This window comes from Microcebus murinus, chromosome 19 (genome assembly GCF_040939455.1).
Source record: "Microcebus murinus isolate Inina chromosome 19, M.murinus_Inina_mat1.0, whole genome shotgun sequence".
NCBI classification, from domain to species: Eukaryota; Metazoa; Chordata; class Mammalia; order Primates; family Cheirogaleidae; genus Microcebus; species Microcebus murinus.
In genome coordinates, this window is record NC_134122.1 from 3138644 (window position 1) to 3163233 (window position 24590).

General features: G+C 42.8%; 1 protein-coding gene across 4 annotated transcripts in view; it reads right to left on the reverse strand.

Annotated features, from left to right (window-relative positions):
* CREBBP (CREB binding lysine acetyltransferase) overlaps nucleotides 1-24590 on the reverse strand; it is a 136969-nt gene that overhangs the window by 10927 nt on the left and 101452 nt on the right. For 3 of the 4 annotated variants that reach the window (XM_012743675.2, XM_075995029.1, XM_012743674.3), the window contains 12 exons: nucleotides 23213-23331; nucleotides 21583-21822; nucleotides 21064-21152; nucleotides 15830-15910; nucleotides 13097-13153; nucleotides 9543-9620; nucleotides 9148-9215; nucleotides 4123-4273; nucleotides 3323-3469; nucleotides 2298-2411; nucleotides 1102-1267; nucleotides 643-810 (listed from right to left, as the gene is read on the reverse strand). In XM_012743675.2, the coding sequence (XP_012599129.2) occupies nucleotides 643-810; nucleotides 1102-1267; nucleotides 2298-2411; nucleotides 3323-3469; nucleotides 4123-4273; nucleotides 9148-9215; nucleotides 9543-9620; nucleotides 13097-13153; nucleotides 15830-15910; nucleotides 21064-21152; nucleotides 21583-21822; nucleotides 23213-23331 (1478 nt within the window). The remainder of the gene's footprint in view (nucleotides 1-642; nucleotides 811-1101; nucleotides 1268-2297; nucleotides 2412-3322; nucleotides 3470-4122; nucleotides 4274-9147; nucleotides 9216-9542; nucleotides 9621-13096; nucleotides 13154-15829; nucleotides 15911-21063; nucleotides 21153-21582; nucleotides 21823-23212; nucleotides 23332-24590) is intronic. The other variant, XM_075995030.1, reaches the window with a different exon arrangement.

Below are 24590 nucleotides of genomic sequence, written 5' to 3' on the forward strand. Positions count from 1 at the left end.
TCACCTCTTCCTTGGACAGATGCAAGAAGTTTCAGATCCCAAACATGGCATGCTTCTTCCCGCTGCCTGGAAGGTCCTTCTCCTGCACCTTCCTGCGGCAGGTGGGTCTTGGCCCACGAACTCCCTCCCCGATGGGCCCCCAACCCAACAAAACATCCTCCCAAATCCTCTTTACCAGGAGCTCCTTCCTGTTCAGGGCTCCACTGCTCCCTCAAAGCACACTGTGACGTGTCTGTGAGTCTTGCTATTCGCCCCCACGGAAGCAGGGACAGTGCTGCACAGCAGGCTGAGTGAGGGAGGCACAAAACACCGGCCTGGCAGCTCCTAAAGTACCTTCTTAAATTAGGAGATTGGTTCCTGACCATGCCACATCCCATCTGCATCTGCCTTCCCCTCTCTGCTCCCCGGGTCTAAGCTGCCCCCTCAACCAGCCATGCAGAGACCCCAGAGCCCACACTTCTGCCTCCCAATGTCCCTCTGCTGCAGAAGGTGACGCCGTGCCTGTGTGAATGAAACCATCGCCACTGAAAGAACCTAGCAGCACACACGCTTCCCAGCCTGCCTCCCTGAGCACGCCCCAGGTCTACCTCCTGCAGCTCTAGAGGGACACGTGGGAAGGGGGCCTTGGGGGAAGGTCCATACCTCGGTGGTTTCGCTTGCTGCTGTGCTCTCTTCTTTCTTCCTCTCTTCTTCTTCTTGTTCTAGTTCTTTAATGCTTTCTTCCAACACATTGGGCCAGAAATCACCTTCAAAATAGGGCAGTTCCTTAGCGCTGGTGAGCCTGTCTTCAGTTGCTTGTTTGAAAATGTCCTGCGAGTGAGCAAAGCACAGCAGTGAGATGAGGGGTCCATGGGGTGCTCCTGGGGACCATACACATGCCGCCTGGGTTACCAACACCAGCCAATTTAAACAGGTTCTCAGATGACCAGGTAGAAATCCTGATGGACTACTGAAAATGCTTCTACAGACTATGCTTTTGTATTTCTGCTTTCTAATCCTTATAAGTGAACATTATTATAGAGTATGTAGATGCAAGAGAAAGACACAATATATTTCACTCAATTGTGACAAGAGCCACCACCATCCCTCAGCACTGGGTACCTTGTAGTCATGAATGATCCGCTCTGCAAATGCCTTGTCCAGCATCTTTTTGTACCATTCCTGCAGCCGTTTTGGTTTCGGGATTTTTTGATCAGGGGGGTGGCAATGGAAGATGTAGTCGTCTCCTTCACTTGGGGGACAGGCCCAGATGTGCCCTGTTACATACCTGCAGGACATGTGCACACAAGTCAGATGAAAGTGTCAGGGAAATGGGCCCTAACTTCAAGGAGTTATAGCTGAGGAGCAGGGATTGAAGTGAAGACACAGGTAATAAAAAAGAAAGAAAAAAACAAAGAAATGACCATAATGCTTATGGCAGAACTTGCTAGAGACGCAGAGAGGTTCCCAACCAGCATGCTGGGGGTGAGGAAGCAAGCCTGGATGCTGCCCTGAAACACAGGGTGCGCAAACAGGGCAGGGCTGAGGCTGCAGAGGAAACGTGTAGCCTCATTAAGGGCCCAGAACATGACGCTCATCGAGGCACGTTGGAACGAGGGGCTGAATCGTCCATGTGCACGGCATAGGCAACTTGGCCAAGCATTTCTAAGGGGTTAATGTCAACATGAATCTCATTCATTCTGTTCAAGACTCTTGATCAAATACCTCTAACCTTTTCAAGTTTGGGAAAGGAAAATGACAGATCTAGAGTATAAAAACAAAGTGTTAGAAAAAGAAGCCAGACCCAAGAAAGCACACATCACAGGATTGCATTTATAGGAAGAATCCAGAAAGACACAATCATAGAGACAAAAAGTCAGTTTGTGGTTGCCTAGGGCAGAGTTGGGACAGGGATTAACAGCGAAGAGGCACAAGGGATCTTGTAGGGAGGATGCAAATGTTCTGAAACTGACTTACGGTGATGGCTGCACCACTCAGTAATAATTACTAAAACCACTGAATTGTACATCTGAAATAGGTGAAATTTATGATATGTAAATTTTGCCTTAATAAAGTTAAAAAAAAAGACTCAAATGAGAAAAAAATGACAGGACAGTAAAGGCAGGGAAGAGTGAGCAGTGTGCACAGGAGCAGACACTTGAGGGCCTGGGGCACTTGGAAAGGGGCTTTGGAGACTTTTGAATTGTCAGGATATAAAAACACATAAAACTTGGAAAAAAAGCCTCATTTCACAAAATAACCATATAAGAAAAAATAAAGAGTTTTTATTAATTCTGAATAATTTAATTCAAACTCACCCCAATTTCTTCACATACTCGAGATATCCAATAAGGATCTCATGGTAAACGGCTGTCCGGAGGCAACGGGGCCGGAAGAAATGAATACTGTCCAGGTAAGATATGTACACACGCCTGTGGGGCAGGGAGGAAGGTTTGTTTTTAATTCAGGGTACCCCTTAAGCTTGAACCCAAACACAAGCATCCAACCCCCCCCACCAGAAGTTGGTTTTTCTCTGGTACCATTTACACTGTCTACCAAACAGGATGTGATAAAACACCAATCACTGATCGCGCTGCCAACCAATGAAATGGAATTTAGTTTTTTTGCTGAATAAAAGAAGCAAGGTGCCATGCAACATGGAGAGCCATGAAGATCAGGGCAAATTGAGAAAATCACTTTTGGGTCCCCCTCACCCAGATTCTTGACTAAACATGAAGTGACTCTCAGCAGACAGGCTCCCTTGTATTGGTGTATCAAGCTGTCCCCTCCGCGGGCTCCCCAGATCTACCTGCCTCAAGTAAGACAGAGATAATGGCAAGACTGGGGCCCATGTCTGCTCACACACATGCTTGCCACAGTTACCTAAATCCTGCGTTTACTATTAGCTTAGTAGAAAACAAAACTAACTAGTACGGACTTAATTTTAACCCAATACTATCTATCTCTTTTTTTGGGGACAGAATCTCGCTCTCTTGCCTGGGCTAGAGTGCTGTGGCATCAGCTAGCTCATAGCAACCTCAAACTCCTGGGCTCAAGCAATTCTCCTGCCTCAGCCTCCCAGGTAGCTGGGACTACAGGCACGCCCCACCGTGCCCGGCTAATTTCTTAAAATTTTTAGTTGTTTGGCTAATTTCTTTCTGTTTTTAGTAGAGACAGGGTCTCACTCTTGCTCAGACTGGTTTCAAACTCCTGAACTCAAGCAATCCTCCCACCTCAGCCTCCAGAGTGCTAGCATAACAGGTGTGAGCCACCACGCCTAGCCCCACTACTAAAATACACTGGTTCCTCTAAGACGCGCACACCCAGAAAGGAGATGGTGTACCTTGTGTTTGGAGGGGGGCAATCAGAGCCATATTCCTGGACGTGCATTCCAAAAAAGCACACATCTACTCCGTCTATTTCCTCAAAAGCAAAGAGTGCTTTGGTTCGATATGGGAAAGATTCAGACATTTCCCCAGAATCCACAAACCTGAAATAAAAGCCAGAGCCTGATGTTTCCAAATGCTATTGTCTACAAGGTACTTTTAAAAACCAGATCTGTTGCCCTAAACCCAGTCAGTGCAGCAGGGCTTAAATTGTGGCCACCTCTTGGGATTATGGCCGCGAGCTCTCCCCACTGGCCTGAGAAGCCTCAGAGCTGGGATTTAATTCTTCTGACTGTTTCACTTGCTGGGGTATTGTACCTCTGCTAGCTAACAAATACGGGATTCTGAGAGAAGGACTGGCTATCCAGTAGTGCTCACTGATTCACACGGGACATGTTCTGAGACCACCCGCAGATACCTGAAACTATAGATACTTCTGAACCCTGGATAAACCATGTTTTCCCCTATGTATACACACCCATGATAAAGTGTAATTTATAAATTAGGCACAGTATGAAATTAAGAGTAACAGTAATAAAATAGAATAACAATACACTGTAATAAATGTCATGCCAATGTAGTCTCTATCTTGCAAAATATCTCATTGTACTGTCTCTCAGGTAACTGAAACTACAGAAAGTGAAACCGAGGCTAAAGGGGACCACGGTATGTGTTAGCCATGGTGAATGAGGACATCAAACTTGAGTGTCCTGCAGGTGTGGGGCAAGCAGCGTCTCAGACAACAGAGCACACAAACCGTGACTTCATCCCGGGCTTGACCTCCACAGTCTTGTCCGAGCTGGCCACCACTCTGACGAACACCTCCCCGGCTTCAGGGTGATTCTGGCGCCGCAAAAATTTGTTTACTCGGTCTTCCAAGTGGTTTCCCAATCGAGTGGTCTGCAGTCCTAGGAAGTCCAGAAGGAGCAGGTGAAAGGGCTGTGGAAGGGCCACTGCCACAGTGGCTGAGACTAACAGAATCCACCTCTTCACTGCACAGTCAGGTATTTTAAAGGATTATTGTTCTACAAACACAGAAGGCATCTCATCCTGCCCTGGGGCATGAGTGTTTTATAATGGAAAAGTGCATCCTGAAAACGGTTCTGACATGCCCAGATACTTGCATCTTCTTCTAACAGTAAGGGGCAAAAGAGCCACAGAGGTGGCCCTGAATCTCACAGGGGCTGTAGGGGTAGAGTGGAGGGAGCCAGGCACAAGGAGGGCCCAAGCTGCGCCCACTCCACCTCCTGCTCTTCCACCCCAGGCCCTGGAGTGGCAGGAGGCAGTGGTGCCCTGGGATCCTGCACTGGCAGCCATCTCATAGCTGTCTCCCAGACTGTACTAGCCAGGCTGCGTTCTGCCCCAGAACCACACGTTAGGACCTCTAATGTCAACGGGGAGCTTACTGCTGCTTTTCCAGGAGGGCGGGGCTAGGGAAGGCCTGGTGTACTCTTTGGGAAGGAATGGTACAAGTGTGCTGGGTGACACCCCTGCCCATCTCTGAGGAGAGCCCCTACTACAAAGTCTAAAATGAGCACAGGGTATTCCAGGGCTGACTAAATTAAGCACCAGCCAAGGACTAGTGCTTTAAGAGCAGTACAATCATCTGGAGGCAGGACACTGTGTCAGTAACCAAATCTGGCCCTTAGCCTGCCGCCTTGATGTATGTACAAATGAAGTCTCCGAGCTCAAATGGGGACAGCCTTTCCTGGGCTGGCTCCTCCTCCTCCCCACCCTCTGGCCAGGGATAGCCCTGGCCACTGACTATGATAGGAGCTGCCCAGAGGTAAAATATCACTGCTGTACAAAGAACTCCTTACACATGGGTAAAAAGGCTAGAAGGGAAAACTGCAGAAGTTTTTTCTTTTTCTTTTTCTTTTTTTGAGACACAGTTTTACTCTGTCATCCTGGCTAGAGTGCAGGGGCATCATCATAGTTCGATGCAACCTAAAACTCCTGGGCTCAAGTGGTCCTCCTGCCTCAGCTTCCTGAGTAGCTAGGACTACAGGCATGCAGCACCACATCTGGCTATTTTTTTCTATTTTTTGTAGAGATGGGGTCTCATTCTTGCTCAGGCTTGTCTCAAACTCCTGACCTCAAATGATCCTTCTCCTGCCTCAGCCTCCCAGAGTAGGATCAGAGGCATGAGCCACGTTGCTTGGCTAGTTCATCTTGATTATTTACAAATAATAGGATTTTAAAGTTTTGTCTTTACTAACGTCATAAAATCTATTTGGGATTTTTAGAAGATTCCTTACTGAGATCAAGAAAGATCTGAAAAACTTAGACTAACTTTCTAAATTTCATTTTTCTGCAATAAACAAACCAATGGTGGTGCTTTTTTGAGTATATAAGTTGTACCTAAACTCTAAAAAGAAAAAAAGTACAGTGGCAAAGAAATAAAAACTCTATGAAAAAAAATTTGTAAAGCTATAAAAATAAGGGGAAAGTGGATTTGAGATCTACCTTATACTTTGAGAAGACTGACCCTTTGCCCTGCCATGTAGTCAGGCTCTGGGTCCCCACACTCAGCACTCCCCAGGGGCTGGGACAACCATTCTGAGAAAGGGACCCAGGTGTGAAGGCACTCACAGGCAGCATCGCCTATTCTTGGGGAAACTCCTGGAGAAAATTCTCAAGTTCTCACCCCTGTGCAGCTGCTGAGCAAATTTTGCTCCCTCATGAGGAAACTTCCAGTCAAAAAGGTTAAGACACAACTAAGAAGGGCCGCCCTGTAGCAGAGCAGCCAAACACCTACCCCTTGTGGAAAGACGACCCCACATAGTATGATTTTCAAATAGCAAACAGAAGGAATCAATCTTTTACAGGTCTTTACTTTTTTCTTCAAACCACTTGAATTAACTATGTTATATAAACAGGTGTTTAAACAGGACAATTTTTTTTTTTTTTGAGACAGTGTCTCACTCTGTTGCCTGGGCTAGAGTGCCGTGGCATAAGCCTTGCTCACAGCGACCTCAAACTCCTGGGCTCAGGCAATCCTCCTGCCTCAGCCTCCTGAATAGCTGGGACTACAGGCATGCACCACCATGCTTCGCTAATTTTTCTATAGATTTTTAGTTGTCTGGCTAATTTCTTTCTATTTTTAGTAGAGACAGGGTCTCGCTTTTGCTCAGGCTGGTCTCAAATTCCTGAGCTCAAACGATCCTCCTGCCTCGGCCTCCCAGAGTGCTAGGACTACAGGCGTGAGCCACTGAGCCCAGCCTACAGAGGACAATTTTTAACAATCTCGTCACAAGCACCAAACAGTGTTGTGGCAGAAGAGGCTCCTGACCACTGCGTAGGCACAGGGTGTGTCCCTGCTGAGGGGCAGCAAGGCCTTAGGTGCAGGCAGGCACAGTGGAGGGAGGAGGGCTGCACATACCCAGAAACAAAAATGCTAGGCGCTCAGATTCTCCAGGGTGAAAGAAGGGTTCTGTTCATAAGTGTTTTAAAAACCCGTTTTTCCTGGTTAGCTTTGGAGGCACCTCAGAGGGGCAGCCCCTCCCTCCTCGGTGCTTCCTTCCCAGCCTCTGGACCATGTTACTCGGCCCTGAGCTTCCATCATTCTGGCCACGCTGCAGTGGATGTCCTTATTTGTGCCTTTATGCGTGTGTGCAAATGTTTTTGTAGGATACGTGCATTAAAGCAGAACTGATATGTCTACAATTAAACATTTTAAGTGTGCCCCCCACTTCCTGATGATCAACTGACATATTCATCCCCAGCACAGGACAGGGGGCCTTAGGGCCTTTTCCATTCTGATCCCCAAGCTGTATCTCTTTTAGGAAGGCTTTTCTTAATTCAACATAGTAAAATTATTCTCTTTCTTTCACCTAGAACCCATTTGCAGTTTTGTTTACTTTTCCCCCTTTTAATCTACCCAAATTTAATTTTGTCTATAGTGTGTGGCATGGATATCGCTTTTAATGGATGGTCAGTTGTTCCAATATCATTTCTGACCAGTCTATTGGAAGATATTTTAAACAGTGCAAATTTTAACGCATCAAACCTCTACTCTATGACCTACAGACAATGGCACAGGCTGTGCCGACACATGTTCACACCAACACAGTTGACAACTGTCTCCTCAGGCCCTTCTTTCTTTTAATGTTCCACCCCCAGGACACACAAGCTCACCCACCAAAGGCTCCAGCATCTTTCTCCACCGCTCTCCGGATGCTAGGGTGGGAGGGGCAGGCTGGGCCAGCTCTTGGGGCCACACACACTCGCCTCCTGCCCCTTCCAGCAGTAACTGCTGTTCCACTGAGGCTTAGCTCGATGGGCAATTCTGTTTTGACTACTGAAGCAATGCCCCAGGAAACTGAGTTTCTAACTTGCTGAACTGCTTTGGTGATCTCACTCAGAATGGATCCTTGAAAGCAGGGATTCTCAACTGGAGGCAAGTGCCCCCACTCCTCTATCTGGAGACATTTCTGATAGACATAATTCATGGGGCTAGGCTATTACTGTTGTCTAGTGGGTACAGGCCAGGGATGCTGCTAAAATCCTACAATGCACAGAGCAGCCCTCATAACAAAGAATTATCTGGCCCCAAATGTAAATAGCAGCTCAGTTGAGAAACTGATCTAAAGAGAAATATTACAATAGTCGGTGAGTTTATCAATTAATATCTCAAAAGGTTTTAACAGGGGCAGTCTAGTTATAGGGTAACTCTGGATTTTGGTTAATAATAGAGTTTGAACTTTAATTAAAACCCACTGAGAAGCCCACAGAGAGGGCTTTCCTTTTCCTTTCCCCCATGTGACTGTCCCTACATGTCCATCTCTCTTCCACTCTCAGCTCTTCAAACAGCACTGGTTCTTGTTGGGGGTTCCCTGAGCAACATGACAGTCACCTGTCCTGCTACAGTAAAGTGACAGCTGCAGGGAGCAGCAGGCAAGTGAACTTTAGAGCGCTGCTGCAGTTGGCTTCCTTGCATGTGGACTGTAAGTTAACTCAGCGACAGGACAGGCTGGGAACAGTAAGCTGCAGAAGGTGGTCCCAGTACTTGGGAACTGATTCCATAAATATTAAGTCATCGTAAACTTCTGAAAAGAATGCTATCTTTAAAAAATATAAAATCTATATATGAAAAGTTACTTCTAATGGCAACACACTACTCTTTTTATTTATGGACAGGCACCATAAGCTGCAGCAACATGCTCAGCAGGTCTTCATGCAGACCAGGTTACCACGCCTGGATAAATGGCAGCCAATTCCCAGTAGGCCCAAGAGCTCATTGCCTCCACTTCAGTGGGGTCCAATACCCACGTGCTGGGCCACAGCAGCCCATACAGGGGCCTAGGGTGTGTGTGTGGGTGTGTGTGTGTGTGTGTGTGTGTGTGAGAGAGAGAGAGAGAGAGAGAGAGAGAGAGAGAGAGAGAGAGAGAGAGAGAGAGAGAGAGAGAGGGAGAGAGAGAGAGAGTGGGTGTGTGTGTGTGTGTGTGTGTGTATGTAGGAATCTTAGTTCTAAGCCACTTGAGAATAATCTGCTGACAAATATACTCTCTCAGTTTACATTATACCTAAGCTTCCTAAACTTTCATCTAAAACATGCCCTGATCATAAAAGAGGACTTTCATATAAAGATGAAGCCAAATATTCTCTTTAAGGGCAAGAAAACAAAAATACAAAGTATTAGGAAAAAAATCTCATAGATAAAAACCTTTGACAATTGAGCTCTTAAACTATGTGTTAAGAGGTAACCACAGGAAAACTGGGAAAATTTATACAAGTTTCTAAAATGTGCAGTCCAGGAAACAGAAATCTTCCACAAACTTACTCTTAGCACTGAATTTGTTCTCTTTTCGAGGTCTGCCAGTTTTCTTCAAGCAGTTGTCGCACACAAAGCTGCAAAAAAAAAAAAAAAAAGGTATGATGAGATTATACACAATAGTGTGTATTGTCAAACCAATAAAAGGTAGCATTAAGATACTTTATTGGTGGCTTAAATCACATTATTATAAAATTAAAGAGTGAAGAGGCAGACTGCTTTGAGTCTGTAATTCCTAAAGCGAGTAAACACTTGACTTAAATTTAGAACCAACTGCCATCTCTCTTAATTGCTGAATTCTTGCTGACAACTACTAACGAGATGCAGCAGCAGCCACAGCTGCCCTCCTGTAGGCTTTGTGCGGAACTACTCTCCCTTTCCCCAGATCACAGGAAATCACTCACCCCGAAGGCCAGATGATGTCATAGTGCAGAACACAAATCTGATGCATCTTCCGGCCACACTCCTTGCAATCAACGAAACTAGGAGACAAAGAAGGTGCACGTGATGCACACAGAATCACACAACTGGAGTCCCTCGTAGGAGCCTGTGTGCCTGTCCACACTTTGTTCTCTGGTTTTCTTAAGTACTGCTGACAGTAATTCGAGTGTTGTGCGATCCAGCTGTATTTTACAAGGCACCTATATAATCCTTTCCATAGGAGAAAACTGACTTTCCTTCTTTGTATATAAGTGCCTCATTCCTTTTTTCTCCCAATCTCCCTTAGTAATGAGAAATGAAACTTTATTTTTAAAAATTACTGTGACAAAGCCATAATATACAGGCCAGTATTTCTTTTTTAAAAAAATTTAATTTTTTTATTTCAGCATACTATGGGGGTACAAATGTTAAGGTTACGTATATTGCCCATGTCCCCCTCCCCCCCCATAAATGTTACTCCTATATGTCCACTTAAGTGTTGATCCGACAATACCAATTTGCTGGTGAGTACATGTGGTACTTGTTTTTCCATTCTTGAGATACTTCACTTAGAATGGGTTCCAGCTCTACCCAGGAAAATATAAGAGGCGCTATATCACCATTGTTTCTTAAAGCTGAACAGTACTCCATGGTATACATATACCACATTTTATTAATCCACTCATGTATTGATGGGCACCTGGGTTGTTTCCACAACTTTGCGATTGTGAACTTGCTGCTATAAACATTCAAGTGCGGGTGTCCCATCTGTAGAGTGTCATTTGATCTTTTGGGTAGATCAGGCCAGTATTTCTGACAGTACTACACATTTTCAAGACCAATGCCCTTCTCTAGATTATTTCAGATGAGGCTAAGCTGAGAAATACTTTTAGTGTTATCAACACTTGCTCTTAAGTCTAAAACCGTTTAGGATACTGACCAGGAAACATGGCTAGGTCAGAGCTGCCATACTAGACCAGAGTCACAGAAAATGCCTATTCTGAGTTCCTTATAAAGGGTGGAAAGTGTCATGGCTACTGATAAGTCCACAGGGCTTTACACAAGTAAATACTAGCAAAGCGCTAGGATGTACCACCCCATTCCCTACGCAGCCCCGAGGCTAGCCCCCACCGCAGCACAACAGGGTCTTGTCATCTCCAGGAACCACCTCACCTGGGGGTCTAAACACCAAGGTGCTCTGAGGTCAAAACCTTCAATTCTTTAGCTCACTCCCTTGCTGCCATCCCAACTCCCACCTCCCCAAAGGCTTAAGGGAGTAGCAAGTGTCACAGTTTCCTCACGCATTCCTGTGCTCAGGCTCTTCTGCACCATGACCCATGCTTTTGCCAATGCCAGCTCCCTCCTTTACCTCCCTACCACGCAGCTAGGCAAGCCTTCAGCCAATCTACCCTAACCCATCTTCTCTGCCCCTGTTCTGTTGGGGGAGGGGGCGGGACACACAGACACTCACACAACTGCCAACCTGCAGCAACACCAATTCATGGTTCTCTAGGACTCTCCAACAGTTCTGCCCATGGCTCCCTCGCTCGCTCTACGTGGCAGCTGTCCCGCATCTTCACTCTTTTCCTCCAGGGCCCTGCACCACCCCTAACCAGCTCTGTCTCTGAAGAATCCACAATTGAGCTCATCTTCTATACTAGGAATGTACAAGGTTGGCAAGTAATGCCCCAAGATACCCCACTTGCAATTCTTCCCTCCCATGCCAGAGAAAAGGAATGTCAAAAATATATGCTATGTGTTCTAGACCTCATGACATAAATTTTGAATTTCAACCCTTCTCCCCTCCCAATTATGATTCTTAACCAATCACTGGCTCCCCTGCTCCCATCTTCCACAGTGGGGTCTCTTCTGCCTCCGAGAGCTCTTGCTGTAGTTTAAGTTTCAATTTCTTGTCTGGGTTGCTGCCATTAAGTCTCCTAACTAGGTCCTACTGAAGAAAAAAGTATTTTCCTCTTCTGATCAATTCACCTCACAGACTAAGGGTGATCTTTCTACACCAGAAACCAATGCTGTTCTTTAAAACTCCATGGCACACATACAGGATAAAATCTAAATGTCAAAAAATAGCACAATGGCCCTTCTTGTGAGGCTGCATCTTGTGAGGCTTCACCCATGTTCCTACCTACCAACCACTCTAGGTGCCCTGTAGCTCTGTTGAACACCCTGTGTTCTTCCATCCCTGTGTCCAGAATGTTCCGTAGCTGCTCCCAACACCTGGGCCTCCAGATGAGTGTCACCTTTCCAGGAAGCTGAGCCCAGCTACCATGATGCCACTCTGCCCAGGCTGGGGACCCTTGCCTCTGGGATCATTTGCACTGTCCCCTGTTGTCAGTGCTGATTCATCTGTCTCTTCAGACTACCAACAGTGGAAGGAGGAGACCCCCTTCACTCATCCCTGTATTCCAAATGCCTGGCACCTAGTATTTGAAAGTGAAAAGTGAATATAAGTTGTAATGAGACTTAAAAACTGTGCAGGGAAAGCCATAATGGGAAAAGGGAGGTGGAAAGTCAGGAAAAACAATCCACTGGTCATCAAAGGTGTAGGTGGCTATTTTGGGGAAGTCTCTGCACACCCCAGTGCTCTACCAAGGCCACAGCCCTAGTGATTAATGTAATCCCCACACTCAGCTACCAGGCAGTAGTAGAGACTAAGGAACTGCCAAAAGTAAAAGCTGAGTTTCCAGATGTAGCCTGGGTGGAAAGTCTGTGTCTGCCTCTGTAGCCACTGGCCTCCCTAGGGTGGGGAGGATCCAGGCTAGGGGACAGCACCTGTCCTTCCACTCTGGGTATGTCACAGTCCACACTTCCCAGACACTCAAAGCTGCAGAGGCCTGTGCTCACCAAGCAGCCCCAGGCAGGCATCCACCAAGGAGACAGAAAACAGTTGGCACTGCCACACTGGGGTGCCTTCAGGACGCTACTGTGGGGACCTGGGAGGAGGTACCACACTGAGGGAACTCTAAGGTCTCCTTAGAGGCTATTACAAAGCAAGCTCTGCAAATGCAGTCTTCTCATTTATCACTGTAGAAAAGTAAAACATTTGACAATGGCTTTTGAAAATATACTATACCAAAGATAGTGGCAAGAATATATGCTAAGCTTTACTTTAGTTACTTTTAGAAAGTGGTTTATAACACGTTTCCTTTCTGACACTTCCCTTTAAATGATACTAGTACTATTCTACCAGATATTCCAACCTTTGGACTCTGAAGATTTACCCTAAATGGCTTCTTAAAGACACCTGTGACCAAATTATTAGAGAGGTTCTTAAAGAACCAAAACATCCATCTAACGTATCATTGTTAAAATTCAGTAACCGGAGAACATATTAATATTATACAGACATATATATTTTGTGTGAGTTAAAAAAGAATCTATATCTAAAAGTAACTTCACAAAGAAATTCCACTCACGGCAATGTATTTCAAATGTTTCTTGCCATAATGCAATCATATGGAGTAACTTTCCTGATCTGAAACTAAAATTAAAAGTCAAAAAGAAATAGCTATATACTCACGGTTCAGGGTCTAAGGTATCATTTTTCTTCTTTTCAAACTGATCCTTTGAAATTGTCCTTGTTTTTAAAAAAAAAGAAAAATGTTTTATTAACTAAAATCTATCAGTTTGAGTATATATATACAAAATGATATTTTGTAACTAGTTCTTCAAATAAAACACATGATGGTCAAATGAAATCTCAAGTACATGTAATCATGGAATGAACAAATAATTTCATTCCACAGAAAGCACTACCATTTATTTTTCCATATACTACACTACCACTTATTTTCCATATATTTTCCTTCTTTCTTTCTATTTTTTTTTTTTTTTGAGACAGAGTCTCACCTTGTTGCCCAGGCTAGAGTGAGTGCCATAGCGTCAGCCTAGCTCACAGCAACCTCAAACTCCTGGGCTCAAGCAATCCTGCTGCCTCAGCCTCCCAAGTAGCTAGGACTACAGGCATGTGCCACTATGCCCCGCTAATTTTTTGTATATATATTTTTAGTTGGTCAATTAATTTCTTTCTATTTTTAGTAGAGATGGGGTCTGGCTCAGGCTGATTTCGAACTCCTAACCTCGAGCAATCCGCCCGCCTCAGCCTCCCAGAGTGCTAGGATTACAGGCGTGAGCCACCATGCCCGGCCCATATATTTTCTTTCTTAGAATATTTACTCCCAAATACTATCAGCATTTAATATAATATCTATCTATCTATCTATCTATCTATCTATCTATCTATCTATCTATCTATCTATCTATCTATCTATGAATGAATGAATGAATGAATGGAGTCTCACTCTGTTGCCCAGGCTTGAGTGCCGTGGTGTCAGCCTAGCTCACAGCAACCTCAAACTCCTGGGCTCAAGTGATCCTCCTGCCTCAGCCTCCTGAGTAGCTGGTACTATAGGCATGCACCATCTTGCTTGGCTAATTTTTCTATTTTTAGTAGAGACGGGGTCTCCTGAGCTCAAGTGATCCTTCTGCCTCGGCCTCCCAGAGTGCTAGGATTACAGGAGTGAGCCACTGTGCCCGGCATTTTTACAAGATTTAATTAAAACTAGTCAATATATAAAATATGTAAATATATATATAAAATGGCAAAGCTGTGTTGAGATTCAAACTTGTTAATTTCTAATCAAATCCATATAGTGAACAGCTACTGAATTTGGTACTAGTGTAACCAATTATTTTAACTACAATATTTCCTCTATGCAACAAGATAACATCCACTTGGGGATATTTTATTTTGCTTTGAAAGGGTTGGGTATCTGGGTTTCTACTGTCCTTAATGTTATGATCAGTGTATGTCAATTATTTCTGATTCACAGAATTATACAATCCAATTATTAGCCACACAATTAGAACAATGAATGAGGATGACAAGGGAAAAAAATAAATCGAATATATAGAATTTCAGTCATTTTGGTTTATGTTACTAGTTGCTAGTTTGTTTTGCATTTTAATAAAGTAAAAGGGAGCTACAGAGTGAGTTAGGCACTGCTACAACTGCTGTGGTGGCCAGCCTTCCTGCCTGTAGGGTAGGAATCATGGAAGACTGGGAAACTGGTCTGGAGAAAAGAGAGAACCACAGAACGCTGGCAGACCTAGGCAGATGTGGTGGCTACCAGAGTTTTATTTTTTCCCTTGAGGTATTTCAAGTATCGAAATGAGTTCATCATCCAGTTTGTGCACTTGGCTTTTCTTGCCACACTCTGGCCCTTGTAAAGACTTAACTCTAGGCCAGGCGTGGAGGCTCACGCCTGTAATCCTAACAGTCTGGGAGGCCGAGGCAGGTGGATTGCTCGAGGTCAGGAGTTCGAAACCCGCCTGAGCAAGAGCGAGACCCCGTCTCTACTATAAATAAAAAGAAATTAATTGGCCAACTAATATATATAGAAAAAATTAGCCGGGCATGGTGGTGCATGCCTGTAGTCCCAGCTTCTCGGGAGGCTGAGGGAGCAGGATTACTTGAGCCCAGGAGACTGAGGTTGCTGTGAGCTAGGCTGATGTCACAGCACTCACTCTAGCCTGGGCAACAAAGTGAGACTCTGTCTCAAAAAAAAAAAAAAAAAAAAAAAAAAAAAAAGACTAACTCTAGGGGAAACACTGGAAAGGAGAAAGTTAACCCAGTGAGGTCACATCTGTCTACTTTGGAGCTAGTGAGCAAGAGTTAAACTACCAGCAAGGAAGGAGACACATTTACACTTCAGGACCAAAAATGGGGTTGGAGAACACTGGAATCTCATCAATCTGCATTAGAGTTCAGCAACCTAAAGGATGGCAGTTTGAGTGGAAGACAAACTAAATGTAAAAGACAGGGTATGTATATAAAACTTACTTTTTGCTACTACCAGTTCTATGAATAGGGCTACCTGCTTTTGTAAAATGTAAATAAAAATTAACAATTTCCCCAAGTACGGGTTGACAACCCCTAGGAAAAATCAATTCCTTTAGAAGAAGAGATAGACCAAGGTCAAGAGAGTCCACTGAACTACAGTGGGAGGCTCTAGGACACTGCCCTGAATGGAGGAAGAAGGCAGAGGTGGCACTGGGGTTCAGCTAAAACTCCTACATCTTCACTACAAACGTGTATGACACACATTCAAATTAAATGTGGGCACAGGTAATATGGAAAAAAAAAAAACGCTGCACAAAAGTCAAAATGGCAGTGGTGCTTCCCTTTTAATCATGGACAAGAGGAAAAATAATTAAGGGTCACCCCCCAAGAAAAACAAAGGACAGTACTTACGTCTGGGGTTGTGAAGGGTCGTCACCCAGGGTCACATTCTCGCCCTGGATCTCTGTGAAACACTTCTCACAGAAATGATACCTGTCAGCAAGAAGGCCATACTTGGGTGAACTGGTCCATCATAACACACAGCCACCCAAGCAACGAAGCCACCAATCAGAGCAGGGCAGAGCACCACGACGAAGGGGGGGCGTTGTTGGTTGATTGATGGGTCAGTGAGGACAATGAAAGGAACAGGGGCAGGTAGGGAAGGGCAGGATTAGAGAACAGGGAAGGGACAAATAGCACAGACACAAAGGTAAGACGCAAACACCAAGACAACACAGAGCAGAAAGCCAAGGCAAAGCATTGATTAGCATTCGGTCTCATTGCACACGTCACAGGCCATCATCACTAACAATGACAGGCTTGTCCGGCTCCAAGAGGCAAATGTTTTCAAGGAGTTGTTAATACTAGAATTGCATGGAGCCTAAATTTAGGAATCTGAATTTTGTTACTACTCAGAGAAAGTAAAATATAACTCCAGGGTTTGAGATGGAAAAATTTACTTGAACATAACAGTCTGACAAAAGGCCTTACAAAAGCAATTTAAACTGAAATAGCTTTATTTTTCAAAATGGAAAATTTATGCTTGACAGCAATTCAGAGATTTTATTTCCAGTATTAAGCCAGATCTTAAAATGAATATATGAACCCAGAACTGGTTTTAATTTTTTCCTGTTATTTTTCTCATGTTAATCACTCAGTTAACTGTGTTACAATACAAATGAAACCAAATCCATATTCTAGACAAACATTGAACAGAAATGTAATCGGGGTCAAAGACTTTCCAGCCATTTATCAATAAGTATAAAGAAAAAAATTGTGATATATTGTATAAACAATACAATATATGTAAATCCATGAACAATATCAAAGACTTTGAAAATTCAATTATAGGCTTTGATTTGAGATTTTTGGGACTGGGACCAATCATTCATCAATCTGAGATACTTAGTGAATGACTGTTCTGACTTGGTGACAATCCAAGTTAAGCAAATTTAGAAAGTTAATCTTTAAAGAACAATCTGCATTTGAGAAATTATCCATCACCCCAATTTCTCATAAGATAATATAGAGCCAGTGCTCAAGCTATCAAATAAGAACAATTAAAATAAAAACGATAAAATGTTTGGAAAGGACATAAATGAGAAATCAACAAAAATGCAGGCTGATGCTGCATAAAACAAGATGAGTACACAGGAATGCTGTAAAAATAAACAAGCTGAATGGAGGTGAAGTATACAAGCAAAAAGATGAGCATAAGGCAGCGGCGGCAGCACAATGAAACAAGGTTTAGTGCTCAAAACTACGTCTACAAGGTGCCAGGAAGGATTAGTATTGAAACACTGTGATGAGACTTGTAGCACCACACTGAGCCACCAAGTGTGGAACGGCGCAGGGCACTGCAGTTCCACGCATGCATACACACAGCCACCGTATGGCCAGTTTGTCTTCGTTACCACTAGGACAGGTCCCCCACAAGTTCCAACTCTAATCTTAATTCAGTACGCTGAGCATTTGTCTGTTATATTTCACTAACCAAATACATGTAGCAAATTTTAAAGCATAAAACTTCAGAGCATGCACAACATCTCAAGATTATCCAATTCTTCACATTTGGCTGATGAGGAATATGACAGATTCACCGTGGGTAACAAGCAAAGTAATGAAAGTTTCTTGCTGGGACTAATTTAATTGGGACTAATTCAATTCAATTAATAAATTCTGCCAAGATTAAAAACTCTGACCAAGAACAGGCAGATTAACATTTTTTGTTTGCTTGTTTTTTTCTGAATGAACTATAGCAATATTTTGGCCATTCACTGTTTTGTAAATATTCTTATAGTCTTAAAATCCTGTATTGAAAAGAATTTTCATTGTTCAAGAAGGCATGGTCATCGATAGCAAGAAAGAATTCAAGTACAGAAACTATAAACCAATTCATTGGCAACCAAAACAATACACAAAAGTGACATTCCGACGTCAGATATCTCCCCTTTAAAAATAAAACTCAGAGTTGAGTGCTCCACTCGTGATGCAAACACGCAGCGCTATGGGACAGCTAGAAGAGGACTGCTGAACATATTTTGAAATGAAATTACTTTACCATGATAATCACATTTGAGTCTAAATGGTTTTAAAACTCTGGACAAATTCTTTGCTGTTATTCAAGCAGAACACCAAGCCGAGCAACATCAAGGAAACAAGAACTGTAAACCTATCATTCTCCCAGAGGAAAATAACACAGAAGGAAGCGCTAACGAAGAATGGCAGCCCCTGGAGGGTCGAGGAAACCAAAGGGCTCTCAGTGTAACCCACCCTGGAGACTTTAAGGTCAGAAACTGGGAGGGACAGAATGTTAGACTCTAGTGTCTGTCTCAAAGCACTGTCAGAGGAAGATGTTAATGCCAGACTGCTCCTATCTTATTACCTAGTCCAAACTTTATTCTCCCTGGAAATACATAAAGTTTCAGAAATTCACTTTTCAACTCTAAGAAGTCTGTGTGAAGGAAGCAGTTTGATGAATATGGAATTGCAAAGGAGAAATACTTCACATAATCCAATGATGATGCTTATTTGGGTTGCTAAAGTTAGAACAATGTAACTGCACAGTTTATCAATAAGGGTAATTTAATATATGGAGTAAGTTTTCAAATGCAGATTGTTTTAAGACCCATATCACTATATTTGAATAACTGGGGTATTATCTATAGATATTAACTGGAAAAACGCTAGAACAGTTTTCCCAACATGAGTTACTTTCAAATTTTCAAAGTATGGAAACAAGTGAAAATGTAACTATACACTAGTTTATATATTAGAATTTCACTTGTTTAAAATGGACTATAAGATTTTCTATTGTTCTAAGTGCCCAAACAGTTTAGGACAATTATAAGTGCCAAAACAATTATTCATAAGAACACCACGGTGTTCATAGATAGTCAAACTGAAAATAAAAATGTAAGCAGTTAAAATGTTCACTATAGAATTAGGCCACTGCTTTCTCATAATTACAACATGTTAATCTACTAAAGTACAGTATTCTACAGAACACACCTGTGAAATCAGCTGAGGCATGCTTACACTTTTAAAATGTATCATTAATAAAACAGAACTCCTTTATTTGCATTTCCACTCTTAAGAAAATACATTACTTTTGTTTAGTAAAAATGAAGTTCTATATAGAAATAAAATTTGACATTTCAGAACTTTCAAAATGGTCCTGTGTCTGCACCACATCAGTGATGCCCTGATCCTATCAATTCTATTGGACTTTAATTCCTCTCAACTTATAAGGCCAAAATCTGTGCAAATCAGCAAAGGAAGGGTCCTAAAGGGCCCAGGAACAGGGAAACCAATCACAAAAGGACCCAAATACTTCAGAGAAGTGGCAAATCTGTTCCGTTTTCAGGACCAAAACTGTGTTGGGCAACATAGCCTGGAGGTGGCATGTTTTCAGGGTATGGCTAATATTAAATGTTAATCTGTTCTCTTAAAATAGCATAACTTTTTTGCTTAGCACATCCAGTTTTCAAAGTGCATTCCTATTCATTATTTCAGTGGGGACCTGACAACATGAGGCTGTCAGGGAAGACATTACTGTATCTGTTTAATGGACAGGGTAAACTTAATACATTATGGGATGTGCTGAAGGTCACATGACTAAAACTAAATGGAGGGGCCAGAACTTCCAGGACAACACCAAGTCATTGTGGGGGGATCCCACTGTGAAGGGCTATGCTATAATTTCAAACTTTGCCTTACAATGCTTCCATTGAAAAAAGGGGAAGTTCAGACAGAAATCAGGCTCTAAACGTCACACTATTTTCAGCAGGACAGCCATACAAGGCTACACTTCCAGCAGAGATGCTCTCTGGGGTCCATCTCTCCCCCATGCACCAGCATTTCACTACACTGAACAGTATTAGGACTAAGTGGGCCAGGAGAGGATTAGAAACCTTTTCTTGAGATGTTTGTGTGTCAATAATAGTTCTTAAAAAAAAAAACAAAAAAAAAAAAAACAGGATTTTGACAGAAGTTATCTTGTACATGGTTAGTTTTTTAAAAATATTAAAAAAAATAATTGGAGGAAAAAATCATTGCAAAATTCCAAATTTTTCAGATCTGTGCATGTACCTTTGAACAAATAACAAAAAGTCCTCTATCTTCTTTGAACTATTAGCACATTTGTAATTACTATGACTAAACAAGAACAAAATAATCCAAACAGCAAAACCCTAATGTTGACATTTAATACTTGAACGTAAAGGCAAAGACTAGGCATCGAGCTCCATCTTGGTCACATAAAGTCCAGTTTCTGGTTCATGACATGGAGGCAACATTATGGAGTTTGACCAAGAGTCATTGCTTGGGCTTCAAGGCATGCTGTCCTCACGCAATGGCAACATGCGGCCACTTAAGTTGTATTTGTGTGGGGAATCAACAATAAAAAATATTTTCACTCTCCCTCTACTTAAGACAGGAGATCTATTCTTCAGCTATCTTCATATTCCAAAAGAATAGCAAATAATTCTCAAGCAGATCCACCATTCACAAAACCCGCAAACAGCCATATGATAATAGGAGAGTTATTCTTGAACTCAATAAAAACACCAGATCTCATTTTGTATTGTGCTAATTTAAAATATAAAAGTAATTAAAATAAAAATCACAGATTTTTTTTTTCTTTTTTGAAGGAAGTAGCACTCATGCATGTCTTTCCTTCAGACTGATCAGGCCAAATTAATCCAGGCAAATATATGCACGCAGAAGAGTAAAATACAAGTTTTCTACTCTATGAGTATCTTGAAAAAGATTGGGAGTATATGTACATTCAGGGCAACTTGAATTTATGCTCCCAGGTTGCAATTATCAAGCTTGGCCCAAATAAACTTTCTACTTGTATTAAAAAAAAAAGGGCATGTCAACCTTTATTAGAATTACTCTCAACTTCAGACTCTTGCTTACATTTGAGAAAGACTGCCTTACGAATGAATGTGCCTAATACAAGTAGAGTGGCAAATGCTTTATAATTTAAGAGACCACAGGTCTATCTGAGTGACTACGAAGCACATTTTTTTTTTTGAGCTTCAGCAAAGAAATAATGTGCCTGAGCTACCATGAGATGAGCATGCCTTGCTCTAAGATCTTCCGATTCTGCCCCACAATGCAGGGAACTGCTCGGTGCTTACCTATTCTGATAGCTGTAGTAGGCAGCATCTCGAGGAATCGTACACAGCTGCTTCCCATAGCAGCACAAAGTCTGTGGGGAAAACTCATACTGCAAAAACAAAGGAGAAACACTTTTATATAGAGATATAGTCCATTTACTGTCCTATAATGTTCTAGTCTACCACAGAGTTAGATTTAGCTAGTAAATTACTTTTGTTAGTACAATTTTAGTAACTACTGAAAGACAATTTGGGATAAAAAGTGACACAATTAGTGTAGCATTGGCTTTAGGAGATACATATCACAGACATATGAAATGGACACAGGACAGTCAGAAATGCTTTAATCCAAGCCTCCCCGTCAGCACCCATGACACTGCTTCTGCAGGTACCGATTGTGTTAGGTACCACATGTACCGCACGTGTGTACATCCCAGCACACAGTGTGGTCAGAATGTTGAGTCTCTCATGTTACCGTAACACCCTTTTTGGCTGTATTAACCAGGAAAATTCATTTTTCAAAAAAACTTAAAACTGTACCTTGCGTCCACAGCAATATCCAAGGGACTGCATGACAGGGTCAATTTCTTGCTCAAAAACTTCTGCGAGTTTACTGCAAAACTTATAGACCCGGGAGGTCTTACGATTATAAAGCCAGGCATTGTTGAACATAAGCCAGACATCATCCACATACTGCCAGGGCTCTTGGTATTGCCCTGTGTCCAGCTTCCGCTTAATGGTAGAAAGGTCCATGGGATTCTTCACAATGTCAAAATAATCCTTAAAAACAAAATGGTCTCAGTCTAGGGGACACGCCAAATTCCAAATGCCAGCCTTATCTGGCAGCTTTATGCTAAAATACATTAGAAATAGAAAGTACCAGAAGAACTTCTGTTCTCAATAGTAAGAAACAGGAAGTGGGAAAAAAAAAAACCTCTGATGTTCCTCTGATTTTACATGTTAAAAACTGTAATTAATTTTTTTCTTTTCTTTTCTTTCTTTTTTAAGAGACAGGGTCTTGACTCTGTTGCATAGGCTAGAGTACAGTGGCAAGATCATAGCTCACTGCAGCCTCAAACTCCCAGGCAAAGGCAATTTTCCTGCTTTAGCCATGAAGCTGGGACTATAGGTGCCACCACCATACCTGGCTAATTTTTTCTTTTGTAAAGACAGGGTCTCACTATGTTGCCCAGGCTGGTCTCAAACTCCTGGCCTCAAGTGATCCTCCTACCTTGGTCTCCTATAGTGCTTAAGTGCCAGGATTACAGGCATGAGGCACCACACCTGGCCCAATATTTTCAGGTATGATCAAATTACTTCAAAGGAAAGTTAAAGAAAATAAAATGTTAAAAAAGATACTTTTAATAAAAAAATTTTAAAATAAAGATTTTAATTCACTGAATTAAAACAGTGAACAAATTTATCATACAATGTGTATTTCTAGAGATTCACTGCCCTCTCCTGCCTCTCCCCAGATAGTGTCTCACTCTGTCATCCAGACTGGAGTGCAATGAAGTGATCATAGCTCACTGCAGCCTCAAACTCCTGGGTTTGAGTGACCCTCCTGCCTAAGCCTCCTGAGTAGCTGAAACCACGGGCGTGCGCCATCACACCTGGCTAATTTCTTTTTATTTTTTATAGAGATGAGGTCTCACTATTGCCCAGACTGGCCTCAAACTCCTGGCTTCAAGTGATCCTCCCACCTCAGCCTCCCAAAGTGCCAGTATTACAGGGGTAAGCCACTGCGCCTGGCTAGAGATTTGCTCTTGATCCTAGCAAGCAGAATGAAATTCCAAAATAAACATAAAACTAGTAACTACTACTAAACAGAATTTATTGGGTCCTCATGGCCTTTGCAAGTCTATTCAGGAGTATCAGATAAGCCAAAGCATTTTATAATCGATGCTCACCAATTCTTTTAAGCTGTTCCTTTTAGACAGAGGTTTACCCAAAGCCCCAAATAAGAAGTGAGGCCCCAGGGGCCCAGGCTAAAGTGAGTGGTTGGGGCCCCAGTGCATGCCCCCCCCAACTTAATGTGCCCCTCCTCGGACCTGGGGCTCTACTGATGGTGAAACTGAAAGAAATAAACGTTTCCATGGATAACCGCTGACAGACAACAGTTAATATACTTTTACTTATTAACATAAATTAATATAATATATTAACTTACCGGAATTCCTAGGAGCTGGGGATCTACAGGCTGCCGGAAAGGCAAGGACTCTGGATCCTGTCGGTACAGCGCTTCTAGAGTAGGCATGAGGGCTTGGCGTAACTCCTCTGGTTTAAAGACTGCAGTCAGAAAACATCAAGAAAAGACACCATGTAGAAGGTGCTCAGGCCCCTCCTACATCACAGTTACAATGGAAGCCCGGCTGCTGCTACCTCCAGCCACACACCTCCAAGGCACTCAAGGGGCTCTTGTCCATCATCACAAGAGTCTCTGGACTAAAGCCATAATTCAGTGATTCCGAAGCACAGTGGCATTAGTGTGTAAAAAACTATATTCAGGTCCCCAGGTAAAATAAGACACATGAATGGATTTCCAATATTAAAAATTTGCTGAAATAGAAAATAAAGCTAACTTCCAAATCTGCTTTACTGATCAAACTGGGTAGTAAATCAAGCCATTTCACTGGAAGAGACCTTAAAAAATCCTCTGACGCAACTTTTCTGTCCTTGGCTAAATTAAACTGAGGCTACTTGAGACAAATTGTTTTGAATTACAACCTCATAAACAATGTATACAGCAACAGAGCTACAAAAGTAAACTTTCTAAAAAAATTCTATAATGTTCCCTCCCGTATTACCAATGCCAATTTCTCCAACCTCTCAGCCATCTTGTTTCCTACCACACTTTCTGTTGTCACCAATACAAAAATAAACATTAGCTGCCAAATTCAAAACTCTTCAGTGCTGGACGGAGTTGAGTGAGCAATCAGTGTGTCGTGCCCCCATGTGGCTCATATGCACTTTTGCACAGAAAAAAGACAAGGCAAATACAGCTAAGGAGTTCTGATGACTTAGGTCATAAGTGATACAAAGTGTATCTCGAAAAGACTTTCTGCAACAGATATGTAGTAAACCACAATTTAAAAATCAGATTAACATAGGATAACATTTAAAGTTCCAGTTGGGAAGTAGCATGCATCTGGTATTTGGGCCCATTGTCATTTCTGTCTGGGCTAGGGGTGGTCTAACTAGCCAAATTCTGGAAGGCACCATCTGATTTCCACCAGGTGAAAGTAAAGGTTAAAGGTAAAATCCAACTAACACCCTCACTCTAGAAATGAAAACAGTAGCACCAAAAAGTTTCCCCAGAGTTTGTTCTCATCTCAGCCAGAGACTGACCAACCTCCAGCAGACCCTGCCTCCTCGCTGGGACACCTGGATGCTTGAGACCGCAGACTGCTGCTTGAGATCTGGGTTAGCAAGTAAAAATCCAAATGCAGCACTCCCCAAGCACACATTCCCAGCACACGAAGCACGAAGGCCAGGCCTAGTGAGCAGGCATGCCCTCTAGTAGTGTTGGAAACACATGTGCATCTCGC